This window comes from Chlorocebus sabaeus, chromosome 11 (genome assembly GCF_047675955.1).
Source record: "Chlorocebus sabaeus isolate Y175 chromosome 11, mChlSab1.0.hap1, whole genome shotgun sequence".
NCBI classification, from domain to species: domain Eukaryota; kingdom Metazoa; phylum Chordata; class Mammalia; order Primates; family Cercopithecidae; genus Chlorocebus; species Chlorocebus sabaeus.
The window spans coordinates 78,120,417-78,135,488 of record NC_132914.1 but is presented as its reverse complement, the minus strand read 5'-3'; the positions used below and the strand labels follow the sequence as shown (position 1 = coordinate 78,135,488).

At 39.5% G+C, this 15,072-nt stretch overlaps 2 protein-coding genes across 3 annotated transcripts in view; one reads left to right on the top strand and one right to left on the bottom strand.

Annotated features, from left to right (window-relative positions):
* Positions 1-4,975: 4,975 nt before the first annotated feature.
* On the bottom strand, positions 4,976-6,418 carry LOC119620280 (uncharacterized). The gene is made up of 3 exons (XM_073020302.1): positions 6,282-6,418; positions 5,219-6,090; positions 4,976-5,067 (listed from the first exon to the last, which is right to left on the bottom strand). The coding sequence occupies exons 1-2, from the start codon at positions 6,416-6,418 to the stop codon at positions 5,493-5,495; spliced, it is 735 nt and encodes a 244-aa protein (XP_072876403.1). The 3' UTR covers positions 4,976-5,067; positions 5,219-5,492.
* Positions 5,061-15,072, top strand: part of LIN7A (lin-7 homolog A, crumbs cell polarity complex component) — a 150,652-nt gene continuing 140,640 nt past the window's right edge. The window contains exon 1 of one of the 2 annotated variants that reach the window (XM_008004124.3): positions 5,061-5,315. In XM_008004124.3, coding sequence (XP_008002315.1) covers positions 5,234-5,315 — 82 coding nt within the window. In that variant the 5' untranslated portion in view covers positions 5,061-5,233. The remainder of the gene's footprint in view (positions 5,316-15,072) is intronic. The other variant, XM_037987639.2, reaches the window with a different exon arrangement.

Genomic DNA, 15,072 nt, shown 5'->3' with positions numbered 1-15,072 from the left:
CAAAGAGAATAAAATACCTAGGAATCCAACTTACAAGGGATGTGAAGGACCTCTTCAAGGAGAACTACAAACCACTGCTCAGCAAAATAAAAGAGGACACAAACAAATGGAAGAACATTCCATGTTCATGGATAGGAAGAATCAATATTGTAGAAATGGCCATACTGCCCAAGGTAATTTATAGATTCAATGCCATCCCCATCAAGCCACCAATGACTTTCTTCACAGAATTGGAAAAAGCTACTTTAAAGTTCATATGGAACCAAAAAAGAGCCTGCATTGCCAAGACAATCCTAAGCCAAAAGAACAAAGCTAGAGACATCATGCTACCTGACTTCAAACTATACTACAAGGCTACAGTAACCAGAACAGCATGGTACTGGTACCAAAACAGAGATATAGACCAATAAAACAGAATAGAGGCCTCAGAAATAATACCACACATGTACAACCAACTGATCTTTGACAAATCTGACAAAAACAAGAAATGGGGAAAGGATTCCCTATTTAATAAATGGTGCTGGGAAAACTGGCTAGCCATATGTAGAAAGATGAAACGGGATCCCTTCTTTATACCTTATACAAAAATTAATACGAGATGGATTAAAGACTTAAATGTTAGACCTAAAACCATAAAAATCCTAGAAGAAAACCTAGGCAATACCATTCAGGCCATAGGCATGGGCAAGGACTTCTTGACTAAAACACCAAAAGCAATGGCAACAAAAGCCAAAATTGACAAATGGGATCTAATTAAACTAAGGAGCTTCTGCACAGCAAAAGAAACTACCATCAGAGTGAACAGGCAACCTACAGAATGGCAGAAAATCTTTGCAATCTACTCATCTGACAAAGGGCTAATATCCAGAATCTACAAAGAACTTAAACAAATTTACAAGAAAAAATCAAACAACCCCATCAAAAAGTGGGCAATGGATATGAGCAGACACTTCTCGAAAGAAGACATTTATGCAGCCAACAGACACATGAAAAAATGCTCATTATCACCAGCCATCAGAGAAATGCAAATCAAAACCACAATGAGATACCATCTCACACCAGTTAGAATGGCGATCATTAAAAAGTCGGAAACAACAGGTGCTGGAGAGGATGTGGAGAAATAGGAACACTTTTATACTGTTGGTGGGACTGTAAACTGGTTCAATCATTGTGGCAGACAGTGTGGCAATTCCTCAAGGATCTAGAACTAGAGATACCATTTGACCCAGCCAATGCATTACTGGACATATACCCAAAGGATTATAAATCATACTGCTATAAAGACATATGCACACATATGTTTATTGTGGAAGTATTCATGATAGCAAAGACTTGGAACCAACCCAAATGTCCATCAGTGATAGACTAGATTAAATAAATGTGGCACATATACACCATGGAATCCTATGCAGTCATACAAAAGGACGAGTTCATGTTCTTTGTAGGGACATGGATGAAGCTAGAAACCATTATTCTGAGCAAACTATCGCAAGGACGAAAAACCAAACACTGCATATTCTCACTCAGGTGGAAACTGAACAATCAGAACACTTGGACACAGGGTGGGGAACATCACACACAGGGGACTGTTATGGGGTGGGGGGAGGTGGGAGGGATAGTATTAGGAGAAATACCTAATGTAAATGACAAGTTAATGGGTGAAGCACACCAACATGGCACATGTATACATATGTAACAAACCTGCACGTTGTGCACATGTACCCTAGAACTTAAAGTATAATAATAAAAAATATATATATCTTAATAGATATATATTTATATATCTCTTAAAAGATTTTATATACATATATATACTTATCTGGAACTCTGAAATAAAAGGCTGAAATAACTAAATCTTCAACAACATGGAATAAAGTGCTATGAGGCCGGGAGTGGTGGCTCACGCCTGTAATCCCAGCACTTTGGGAGGCTGAGGCATAGGGATCACTTGAGGTCAGGAGTTTGAGACCATCCTGACCAATATGGTGAAACCCCGGCTCCACAAAAATTAGCCAGGCGTGGTGGTGGCCGCCTGTGAGGCTGAGTCAGGAGAGTTGCTTGAACCCCAGGAGTGGAGATTACAGTGAGCAGAGATCATGCCACAGCCTGTGCGACAGAGTGAGACTCCATCTCAAAAAACAAACAAACAAACAAAAAAAACAGAGTGTGATGTTTCCTAGTGGAAATCACAGGAGATCATGAAGGTGAAGCCAGGTGCTACTATTCTTAAGCAAGTTGTGTAAACTCTGTGAGCTTCAGTTTACCTATCTCCAAAATGGCATAAACATACCTACTTTTCTGGGCTGGAAAGAAAGGGAAAGAGAGACCAACCTAGCACCAAGTCTGGCACATATAAGTGCTCACTAAGTATTTATTGAACTAGTTAACGCCGTGAAAATATAGTTACTACTGAACTAAATTTCTACGTATCATTTAATGAAAGAGTGTAGTGATTTTGTAATCAAATAGCTAAGATAAAAGCATAATTAACAAATATTTTCACAATTCTCAGGTTAATACACACAACAAAGCAACTGGCATTTGACTAAGTCAAGTATATCCCTGCATGTCTCAAAAAGAAATTCACAAATATTATTGGAGAGAGATTATTTCTTCATAAAAACAAATTCTAATGGATAATGAATTATTATTAATTTTCTATACCTGTGCAGACATAAACTAAAGGGAATGTACTTTCCACTACTAAAAATAATAACAGATGAATTTATGGTGATTTATGCTTCCTCTTAATTTCTCTTTTAATCTTGATTTAAAAACAGCAACAACAACCCTACAGAGTCAACACAGAGAAAGAATGACAGAGCAAATTTTCAAATAGGAAGCTCAAGGCATAAGTCCAGAAATACGCTATGAAATGTTTGGTCTTGAGGATGCATCAGGAAACAAAAAGACAAAAAAACTCTACCTTCATTGACACCACAATCAGGGATTTGTGTTGGAACAGGTACAATTTATGACTTTTGGGCTGATGAATCAAGCTGCTTAAATACATATTCCCTAATAAAGGATGTTGTAAAATAACTACATCAGAAGTCAAGGGATCTGTATGTTCGTTTATCCTCAGTTACTGAGTGAGGTTTAACAATTTTATGCAAAAGCTTAGAACACACTCTGGTATCATTGAGCTCATCTCAACTTCTTTCTGTTGCTTAATTCAGGGAATGTGAATAATGGTAACAAACCAAAGTTGCTTTTTCAACCTCCGGCCTCCAAGAGCACCTCCTTTCAATAATGCTTAGAGTACTTACGGCACAGAAGTTTATGGTTTGCTCACCGTCTCTCAAGCAAGATTGGGCAGAGAGTGGGCCGACTCAATCTTTGCATGGTTAGCACCTAGCACAGAGCTTACCACATGGCTCCAGGGGATGTATGCTTGTACGAATACATTTGTATATTCTTTACTGTTTTCAAAGCACAATCACATGTATGAGTCCATTAGTCCCTCACAAATCTCAGTGAGATTGCAAGGTAGAATTTGTTTCCTCATATGACGGAATCTCTTTGAGGTTGAATGATGTTTTCACTGTATGACAGAGGAGGAAACAGGATCAGTGAGAAATTGTGTGACTTCTGAAGAGCACATAACTAAGACTCAAATGTCAAGACCAGCATTCTTCCTTAAATACTAAATAAAAATAAGTATATCGAACTACTATTTTAGGTTTGTTTTTAGGGTCTGTTAAGTCTATATATGGCCAATCATCTTTGGCTTTCCCACATTGGTGAAATGTTGCTTTTTAAAATTCAATTGTAGACTATAAAATAAAAAAGACCTTCAGAAATCATATCTGTAATCAGAAGAAAATGGCATCAATTATATGCAAATATTTTGCTATAAAACGGTATCTGCCTTTTAGAGTTTATTGCTAGCCCAAACAATTCAGCTCTGTCACAGGGAACAAGATGGAGGCAGCTTTGTCATTTCCAATCCTGCACCCACAGTCACCCCATTCAGCGTATAGAAGGTTTCTTTATGTCAGGAAATGAATCCCTACTATGACAAGATAGTGAAAGTAGCCTTTTTATTGGGGCGAAGAGGTCACAGTCAGTATTTGAAGGCTCTTGTAATTTAATCCTGATCAACTGACTCTAAAGTCAAGCTTTTAATAACACCATCTCCCACTAGATTACAGGCTACAGGAAGTCAGAGACTAAATTGAACTCCTAAATCAAGGCGTGGCACAAGGCAATGTAACTCTTCTATCTCAATTCCTGGCATATTTGTTAATCAATCAATAAGTGGCATCTCTGATCCACTGGTTAGAAATCAACATGAAAAGTGCTAGGCACATATTTTTCAAACTAAGTGATAGACAACCAAAATCAGTTTGGACATTAAGAGCAAAGTTTTTGTTGTTGGGTGGCTGGGCGGGAGTGGGACATGTTTACAAGACGTGGTATGTAAAAAATTCGGAGAAAATCTGAACACTCTACTTGTTTCTGAGCTACATTTACTGAATTGGTAATGTATTAACAGTGGCTTGAAAAAGAAAAGAAAACTTAGGGATAGAAACTTACCCACATGCTTTTTATTTTGAAGCACTTTTAAGAGGTTTGCTATTTTTTTTTTTTCCCGGCAATATACTCGGATCCTAAATGAACATCTACTGATGGAACTCTGGCCTTTAGTCAGTTATCTTTATATGCCGTTATAGGTCAACATTCCGAAAAACTTCAACAGAAATTAACTGCAAATGTAATTACATGCCAAACATTTTTGACACTGAAGCATTTTCCCTCTAAAGGAGATGGGATTATTGGATTGGCAATTTCTCTTAATCTGAGAAAACTCATCTCCCACTCCCTCCCCCATATCCCCTTTCCATCTTCTCTCTTCCCCTGACACACACGCACACGCATGCACACACGTATATTCTGACCATTTTATTAGAGTGGAAAGTTGAAAGAAAGCAGTCCGCCAGCTACACCCACCCAGTGCTCCTGGGGGTGGAATAGCAAAGTTCCAGGGCAGAGCCTTCGCTCCCAGAGCCCGGCGATGCAGTCGCTCTCGGATACCTGCTCAGCTCCGCACCGCAACTGAAAGATCTGCCGCCGCGAAACAGTTGCGTCTCCATCTGGCTACCAACCCACCCAAGCTTTCTTCTCCACCACCACCACCTTCCTTCTTCCCCCTCCTCCCCCTCCTTTCCGTCTTCCCTCTCCACCCCCGCCCCCAATCTCCTCCTTTTTTTCTCACTACGAGCGGTTGCTGATGCTGAAGCCGAGCGTCACTTCGGCTCCCACGGCAGACATGGCGACATTGACAGTGGTCCAGCCGCTCACCCTGGACAGAGGTAAGGGAGCGGCTCGCTAGCCAGGCCACCGCGTCCCCTCTCCCCTCCGCCCTCCCCCGCCTGCCAATTCCCACCGGGACACGGGACGCGCTCGGGCCGGGGGAGAAGGGGAGCGAGGACGAGCCAGGAAGACGTTCGCGCCTAGAGCAGGACACTTTCTTCCCTTCTCTCTCCCCGCTACATCCCCGCTGCCCCTTCCCACTGTACTCGCCCCGCCGAGGGGACGCCTCCTTCTGGCTTTAGGGTCTCCGCTGCCACTCCCAGTCCCTCGCCGGGTCGTCTCCGGGCCTCTGGCTTTGTTGGAGCGGCTGCCTGGGGACGGCTAGGCGCCAGGGGCTCGGGGTTGGAGAGGGGCAGAGAGCAAGCTCGCCCGGCCGGAGCCCAGAGGAGACCGGCGAGGGAGCCGCCTGTCAGCCTGCTCGGCGCTGGGGCCCGGGAGGAAGGAAGTTTGTCCAGGCGCCGGAGGGCGAGGGTCGGTCCAACTGCTGGAGTCCCGGGGGCCGCTCGGGGGGCGGGCTGGGCGCACCCCGGGGCGGCCGGGCGCACAGTGGCGGGGCTGCAGCAGGCAGGGAGCTGCCCTCCGCCGAAAGGGCAAGGCAGAGCGCGGGGAGCCGAGCCCCAGCAGCCGAGCTCGGCTCTCCCCGGCTTCGCGTTCGAAAGCGGCGAGGGTCGCGTCTGCTCCCGCCGCCGGCAGCTCCCAGTCGGTAGCAACTCTCGGCTTCTCCCGCGCCAGCCTCTCGTCCTCTCCCAGCTCGGTGCCACCGCGGCGCCCGGGCTGCGGAAGGTGCGGGGACAAAGCGCAGGTCGGGTTAAAATTCAACTTCTGACCTGCGACCCAGTCAGTCCTGCTCTCTGACCGGAATGGGGAGAGTGTTCTCTTCCTTCTCAGGACGCCCCGACCAAGCTCAGGGATGGAGACCTCTGCTGCGATCGGGGCCTCGCTGGTGCACCCGCGCAGGGTTATACCTGTCCCTGAGTGTATGGGTTTCCTTCCTGGCTTCCAACGTCCAGTGATGAAGGCGCTCGAGTCCCACGGCTCTGCAGAGGAGGACACCCGCTAGTCCCTCTCCGCAGCCGCCGGATTTAGGACCCTGGGCGGCCATTTGGAAATGGTGTGCTCAGAAGAAAAATGATTTAGTCCGATATACCTCTAAAAATTTTCTTCCTAGAGGATTAAACTGAACTGGTGGGGCAAGGCAAAAGAGTATCCTACTGGGAGTACAGTGACAAAGCCAGTGAACTCAGTTTGAGGTTTTTAATTTGAAGAGACTGTGGGTGACTTTAACGCAATCTGTTGGCGCCAGAACAGATGTTATGTTGGTGCCCATAGCAACCTTTCTTAGGATAAGAGTTGAAAAATAAAATGTAATTGATTTTATGTTAGAAAATGTTGATTTGCAAGCTGGCAAAATTAATAACAGTAGTTAAAGATCTCAGAAATCCATTGTATAATCCATGATTTTACCCACAATATCATCATCTGCACTAAGCAGGATAAATCCATTGCCGGTAAGAACCAAACAGATGGCAAGCTATCAGAAACTATGGGCTTCCCAAGTATTTATGTTTTAATGTGATGTGCTCTTATATTGTCCCATTACAAAATCACAGTCATTAAACATCCCAAATCAAGTACTACATTAGGAGCAAAAACTCCAAGAAAATTGCATACTTGAGTCATTTTATATACTACCACTACTACTACTAATAAAAATATTTCAATGTTTGGTTTTTACCCTAGCCCTTAGATGCATCAGTCAGTTGTTGAGAGGAGGTGCTAATCGGACTAAGATTTATTCTTAAAGTTTGTTCTTGTTCACAACCAAACTCTGCTTGTCCTTCTGAGTGTGATTACGTCCATGGAGTAGCTCAGGAGGCAAACAGGGTTACCCTGTGGGTAGGTCTGAAAAAATTCACCAGCAGCTCATGAAAATCTATAACCAAGAGATGATGGGTTATTGGCATCACCACTGAGCATACAGTCAATATAAATAAATATTGTTCTCTGTACCTTATTAAAATATGATTATTGATTACTTTCATTATTAAACTGATGAAAGAAAAGGTTCTAAAAATTTCCCTGCAAAAAAAGGTGCATTTTAAAAGAGGCAGCCCAGTATTACATATCTGGGTCCCAGTTGTAACTCTGATACTCACTCTGCATACGTGAGCTTCTTTGGACATCAGATTCTCTCTGTGCCACATCAGGAGTTTGAATTAGATTATTCTAACACTGTGCAGCTTTAGCAGTCTATAATTCAATTAATTAGAGTTAGGACTCAGTTTTTGGTCACCTACTGGGAGATTTTCCAGATCACCTCTCTCCCAGGCTGCTTTGGTACCCTTTGATGTGCTTTAAATTGACTTGCTGCTGTGGCCCCATTAAAGCATTTATCACACTCTGTTGCATTTGTCTCCCTATTGGATGGAACTCCTTGAGGGAAGAGACCATTTCTAAATTCATCTTTGAATTCTCAGTGTCTGTCATAGTCCCTGACTCACAGTACAATAAAAAATTAATGTTTAGTTGGTGTAAGTAAACTCAGGATAGCAGTAACTTAAGCAATGTTAAAATATAGTGATTTGCTAGTGAACTGAGGTGCATTTCATAGATTTACAGTCTTTTGGCCATGGAAAGGATGATAGTGATAACATCATCAGGCCAGAGATAACATCAGGCCAGAGATTCTCAAGCTAGCCTTCCCCTTATACACTTGATGGATTCCCATCAGTAACAGTAGCTCACCAAAACTGTGATATTTAACCAAGAGAAATTGTGGCAGGTGGGCAAAGGAGAAGAAGGGAAGAAGGTGATTGACAAAGCCTCCCAAGGGCATCCCAGCAAATCTGAATATATAATCTATAATTTTAGAGCTGCTAGTTCTTTTTTGGTATCTTTATTTTACAAATGAAAAAGCATGAAAAAGTGAAGAAAAGAGATATTTTCAAGGTTGATCTATTTAGTGGAAATTTTATGTTAAAATTGAATTACTTTTTGTTTGCTACCCTTTGATATCATACATGGATATAGTCTTCAGGGAAAACATTTTAAGCAAACAAATCAAAGCTAGGGATCAAAATTAAGATTTACTGCTTTCCAAATTTGAAAGATATATCTAAAAGTAAGAAACTCAGAAGTCTACACCTAGCTTCTTGGGTCTGCTCTGGGAAGTAAGCTTTTTCAAGGTCCAGGCTGGGCCCCAAAAGGATGAACAAGGTGATTTCAGACTTTTGTGGCTCTGTGCCTGTCCAAAACTCTTTTTGATCTGCCATTAAGACCTGAGATCAACCCTGTAAAGGCCTCTGGGTGGCTATGGTCATTGTAAGTTCTTGTTGACTTTGGTCCCAGTCCTTGATATCCTTCACTTAATGAGTACCTATCATAAGCCAGAACCTATTATGGAATTGGTACACACTGGTGTGATAAAAGATATAATTCTACTTTTCACTGTAATTAGAACCTACTAGGAGAGGGAGATTAAAATACACACAGAGGCAAACATTAATTCATCCAACATTCATTTTTCACCTACTATATGCAAGATGCTTGAGGAATACCAGAAACAAAAGTTTCTGCTTTTGTGGTCCTTACGAGTCTAATGGAAGAGACGGATGATAAGTAAGGGCTTAATTAATTAATTTAACAAATAAGTATTGTGCACCAGACTTATGCCAAACATTGCTTTATACACTGTGCCAGTGCTAATGAACAAAATAAATAAAATCTAATGGCATTTGCATGCTAATGAGAGTCACACAATGAACACATACATATACAACGACAAGTGCCAAGGAGAAGAAATAAAACTGGGTAAATGAGAGTGCCGTAAATGGGGGCTGCTGTTTTAGATGTGTTAGTAAACGAACACTCTCCTGAGTCAGTGACATTTGAGAAGAGCCCTGTAGAAAGTGAGGAGACAAAGTTGCAGATACCTGGGGAAATGTCCTCAGCAGGGGGAACTCCTGTGCATACTGGGAACATCCAGGAAGGTCAGTGTGAAACAGTGAGAGAGGGAAGAATATGAAAAATGGGATGCGTGAAGTTGGTAGCCAGGGGTCAGCTGATGTAACTCATAACTAGAATTTCAGATTAGTTGAAAATTTGAAGTGCTCTGAAGAAAATAAACATGTGGTTGGAATAGAGAATAATGGAGAAGGGCCTGTTTGGTTAGCATTGGTCGAGGAAGGCTCACTGAGAAAGCAAAATTTAAACTGTGTTTTGGCATATTAGATTAATAAGATCCTTAAGATTCTGGAGAGAGTGAAGAGTATACATAAAAGCAGGTCCACAGTCACAACTTGTCTGGCATTCAGTTTATACATTTATAACCAAGAAAATGATCAAAAACTGAAATTACCAAGAAATAATAACACATTAATTATGCATCCTGGGGTAGAAATTTAATTAAATATACCAAGAAAATCTATAGATCAGCTTTTTGCTTCTTTGTATTGCAAGACTAAAACATCATATATTATAATTAGATTTTCAGAAATATACTGAGCACTGTAATTTACATGTCACTATGCATAAATCTACGTGTTGAATCCAAGTGGTCATAAAAGGAGATATATTCATTTTCAGTCCAATATTTTATGTTAGACAGTGGTATAGAAAGTAGTACATGCCATTTACCCTTGTAACAAAGAGAAGATACTGATAAGGAGATTAAGGTGGAATTCTTCTCTTCCAGACTTTAAAATGTTCGTAGCAACTCTTCTCTACATCAGAGGTTAGTTTGCTCAGATTTTAATCTCTAAAACCAGGAATGACCTTCAGCTCAACTCAAGGGAACAAAGCAGAATGCAATCCTTGATACTTAACACGTGGATATTAAAGAACATAGAAATGCTTCAGGAATTAAAGACCGCATGGATTTAGGGACGTTCTAAAGTATGGTAGCTCCAATTCTCCTTCACATTTCATCTCAAGGTCAGAGAAGATAATACAAAATAACTCTTCAAATTCTACTTTTGCTTATTCTGTTCCCCTAATTTTAAGCCAAATGGCTCTTGAATACTCATGGCTTATGAAGGAATAATACAAAACCAACTCTTGGAGAAAAATGAATAATTAAAACATTTCTAATACTTTCCTTATGACATGATTAGTAGCTTCCAATCTGCATTTAAATGCTTACATAAGATACAAGGTTGGTACTACTATCATCTAACTTTTCTGTGAGTTAAATTCATTTCAGACAAGTTGCAAAAATGTAAATGGAAATCTTTATTTCTTGGCTTCTAAAATAAGTCGTAATTTAAAATATTGATTAAACAAATCCTAGTGTGCTTTTCATTTAAAACAAATCAAACTTTTGTCCTTTAAAAAATCTGCTATAAAACCAAGAGCTTTTATTCTGTGGATTTCAACCTTATAGAAAACAAATATAAGAACAAAAATTGAATGCAAATAACTATCCCATGGGTGCCACACTTGTCATAGAATTTGTGATACGTTACAATTTTTCTCTTTTCCCTGTTCGCTTTTCAAGACGGGCAGAGCTTATTACTTCATGTATCTTCTTCCAATTCAAGCCCTGGGCAGCCTATAGCTTTTCTAATCGGTTTTATTCACCGGTTTTTATAAAATCCGTATTTGGCAGAAAAGTGCTTTTCCTTACATTCCAGAAGGATTTGCCCCTTCTCTTACTCCTAGTTTGTTTGTTTGTTTGTTTTTAATTTGACATGGAGAAAGACTAAAGAAGAAGGAAAATAAAAATTAGGTTAGTCTTTATGTCGTCTTCAAGATGTATGCCCTGGTGTTTCGATCCGGGGTGGAAAAGAGGAAAACTGACTATATTTTATGTATTTTGTCCTAAATCCTTCCCACAGCAGCATGCACATGTGTTTTACTGTACGAAAAAGTAAGTGCTTGCTTGCTCTCTCATGTTTTCTCTGGGCTTCAGCAAATATTTTTAAAAAATTTTTTTGAACTGAACTTTTTTATTTCTTTGTAAATCAGTGAGTATTTCCTTTCACACTATATAGTTACAAACCACCCCTGGAGTTTTGCCTTTTTTTTTTTTTTTTTTTTTTGAAACAGAGCCTTGCTCTGTTGCCCAGGCTGGAGTGTGGTGGTGTGATCTCGGCTCACTGCAACCTCTGCCTTTTGGGTTTAAGCGATTCTCTGACCTCAGCCTCCTGAGTCGCTGAGATCACAGGCACACACCACCAGGCCCAGCTGATGTTTTTGTATTTTTCAATAGAGATGGGTTTTCGCCATGTTGGCCAGGCTGATCTCGAACTCCTGACCTCAGGTGATCCACCTGCCTCAGCCTCCCAAAGTGCTGAAATTACAGGCAAGAGCCACTGCACCCAACCAGTTTTTTATTTGATAATTAAAAGTTACAAAGAGAATGACCCAAATCTCTAAAGCGTTTTGGTTACAAAAATAAAAAGAAATTTGGTGAATCTCTTCCAGTTTGGTGTGTCAGCCACGCGAGCCCTGAGATGTATTTGTTGTGCTCCTGTCAGTTATGAAATTAATGCTCTTGCTTATGAGTGTTATTTTTCAGGGATCACAACTAAGGCCTAGCTGTTAAGTAGAGGAAAGAAAACATCTAGGGAGTACCATCAAATAGGAAGATGTCCTGGGTATTAGAGATGGTGTTATATGCACAATGCCAGTATCTCTTAGAGTTCTTTTCTTAAAGTCGTGACATTTGCCTGTGAGGATATCTTTCTGTCAGGTCACAGACCATGTTGGGTGTGTTTATGTAGAACCCAGCACATTGTGTGGCACATAGTTGGCACTCTCTTTGTATTTGTTGTTTGAATGAGTGAATGAATGAATACAATTGGCCTAGCAAGACTTACTGTCATGGATTATTCTTAATGCAACAAAACAAAACAAAACAAAAGCCATCTAACCTAACGTAATGCAAAAGTAGTGGCTACTTTAGGATGTCACTTTGCCTCTCTGTGTGTATGTAGCTGGCTCCTACAAGTGTAGTGCTCTCCAGGGTCAAGAAAGAATGTGAGGTGTTGGTTTTGATAGTCATAGCCCTGATTCGATTGTCTGCATTCACCTTGCTGTTTTAACCTGTGAATTGAATCGGACAAGTTATCGTCAGAATACAACTGAAAAGGTTTTTTAAATGGGTGGAGTTGCTATAGAATTGCCCCCCTCCACACACATACCTATAAGCTATGTTTTTAAATTTTTTAACCATAAATACATGAATGAAAGAACTATGTCCTAATCAACAAATTAAAATGGATTTAACTTGAACTCACTCTGCACTACCAAATGTGAACTTAACTTTAAAAATTATATTAATTTCATCCATACCTTACTTCTGGTTTATTCAGTTGAAATCTTTTTTTTTTCTTTAAAAAGATTGAATTTTGCTAAGTAATATACTAACTGAATTCAAACACTTGTCCAATAAAAATAAATATGCCCAAAGACCACTTGAAAAAAATCATGAGGGATTGAAACTTATTTTGTAGTTATATTCAAGTATCTACCTGTCTTGGACAGAAAACTAGGGTATCTAATTTCCATTTATGGTAATTTTCCTTAGAAACAATATAACTAGTCCAAGTCTGTTTGTGCAACTTTTGTTCACTTCCCCAGTGTGGCGATAGTTATATTTCAATATAACATCTTTTGTTTTTAAATTAACCAAAGGATTACCTTTAATAAAAAATGATAGAATAATGGGAGTCACAACATGGCTGTAAGATTTAAACCCATAAAATAGATGGAGAAAAATAGCATGAAATCACAGCTGGGTCTATTTTAACAATAATGAAGAAAAAATGGGGACTATAGTTGAGGGACTGCTGAAAGTGATTTTTGAGGAAATTAGAGAAGAGCAGTAATTGCTGATGGACAAATAACCTGGCTTCCAAAAAAGTGACAAAGGTGTTTTGGGAAACTATAGGGCAATCTATTTGTTGTTGCCTCCTGGCCCATATATGTATTTTAAAATATATATAAAATATGTATATACATATTTTTTAAAAAGAATGAGATATTGGTACTTAGAAAAGAAAGTTGTGATCCTAGAGGCTACATGGAAAATCACTAAGAGTAGACTTTGCTGAAGTTCAGACATATGCCATAGTCTGATTATATATTCATGACCACACAACTCTCAGATGCCTTGTGGAAAATGTGGAAATACATAAAGTGGATGATTGCACTGTTGGATTTCTAGTAGAAACACTTCTCCAAGGAAGTTTGGTTCATGGTCTTGTTCAGCACTGTTACCAATATTTTGAATGAGCACCATAGAATATATTTTAATAAACTTTACAGGTGACTAAGCTAGGAGAAATAACAAATAATTTGGCCAACCATACCAATATTCTAAAATTACTCCTAGCTTGAATGGCAGGTTACAATAAAAGAGATAAAATTTAGAGAAAATGAATGTAGCCTTCATTTATTAGATTGAATCAAATTAGAATGTTGATTGCATATTGATTGTACTGGTGTATGACTAGAATAATCTGGTTTAAGAGTATTTTATTTGGAAAAGATTGAGGACTTTATTTATTAGGTTGGTGCAAAAGTAATTGAGGTTTTTGCCATTGAAGGTAATATCAAAGACTGCAATTACTTTTGCACCAACATAATAATGCACCATGAGCAGTGTGATTAAATTATCAAAATATTATAAAAACTCTCTTGAAAATTAAATATAAAACTATTTAATATTAATAATGTAGAAAAACACTAATACACCATACCCTAGCAGGGATTATTTAAAAAATATTAGAATAACTGTATTGGTATATTAATCATGTTAATAATGTTTTAAAACATGAAAATTAAACTCAATACAATACAAAAACTAACTCAAGATGGATTAAAGACTTAAATGTAAGACCTAAAATCATAAAAAAAACCTAAAAGAAAACCTAGGCAATACCATTCAGAACATAGGCATGGGCAAAGACTTCATGACTAAAACACCAAAAGTAAATGGCAACAAAAGCCAAAATAGACAAATTGAATCTAATTAAACTAAAGAGCTTCTGCACAGCAAAAGAAACTACCATCAAAGTGAACAGGCAACCTAGAGAATGGCAGAAAATTTTGGCAATCTACTCATCTGACAAAAGACTAATATCAAGAATCTACAAAGAAACAAATACACAGGAAAAAATCAAACAACCACATCAAAAAATGGGCAAAGGATATGAACAGACATTCCTCAAAAGAAGATATTTATACAGTCAACAGACAAATGAAAAAATGCTCATCATCACTGGCCATCAGAGAAATGCAAATCAAAACCACAATGAGATACCATCTCACACCAGTTAGAATGGCAATCATTAAAAAGTCAGGAAACAACAGATGCTGCAAAGGATGTGGAAAAATAGGAACGCTTTTACACTGTTGGTGGAAGTGTAAACTAGCTCAGCCACTGTGGAAGACAGTGTGGTGATCACAAGGATCTAGAACTAGAAATGCCATTTGACCCAGCAATCCCATTACTGGGTGTATACCCAAAGGATTATAAATCATTCTACTATAAAGACATATGCACACGTATGTTTATTGTGGCTCTATTCACAATAGCAAAGACTTGGAAGCAACCCAAATGTCCATCAGTGACAGACTGGATTAAGAAAATGTGGCACATATACACCATGGAATACTATGCAGCCATGAAAAAGGATGAGTTTATGTCTTTTGCAGGGACGTGAATGAAGCTGGAAAACGTCATTCTCAGCAAACTATCAGGAGGACAGAAAACCAAACACCGCACACTCTCACTCAGATGGGAATTGAACA

What these genes read in the sequence shown, in the direction of transcription:
- LOC119620280 (XM_073020302.1), bottom strand. Translation starts at nt 6,418, where the DNA reads ATGGCCGCCCAGGGTCCTAAATCCGGCGGCTGCGGAGAGGGACTAGCG. An exon ending in ACCCATACACTCAGGGACAG is followed by an intron (nt 6,091 to 6,281) that starts GTATAACCCTGC and finishes CACCTTCCGCAG; the next exon opens with CCCGGGCGCCGCGGTGGCAC.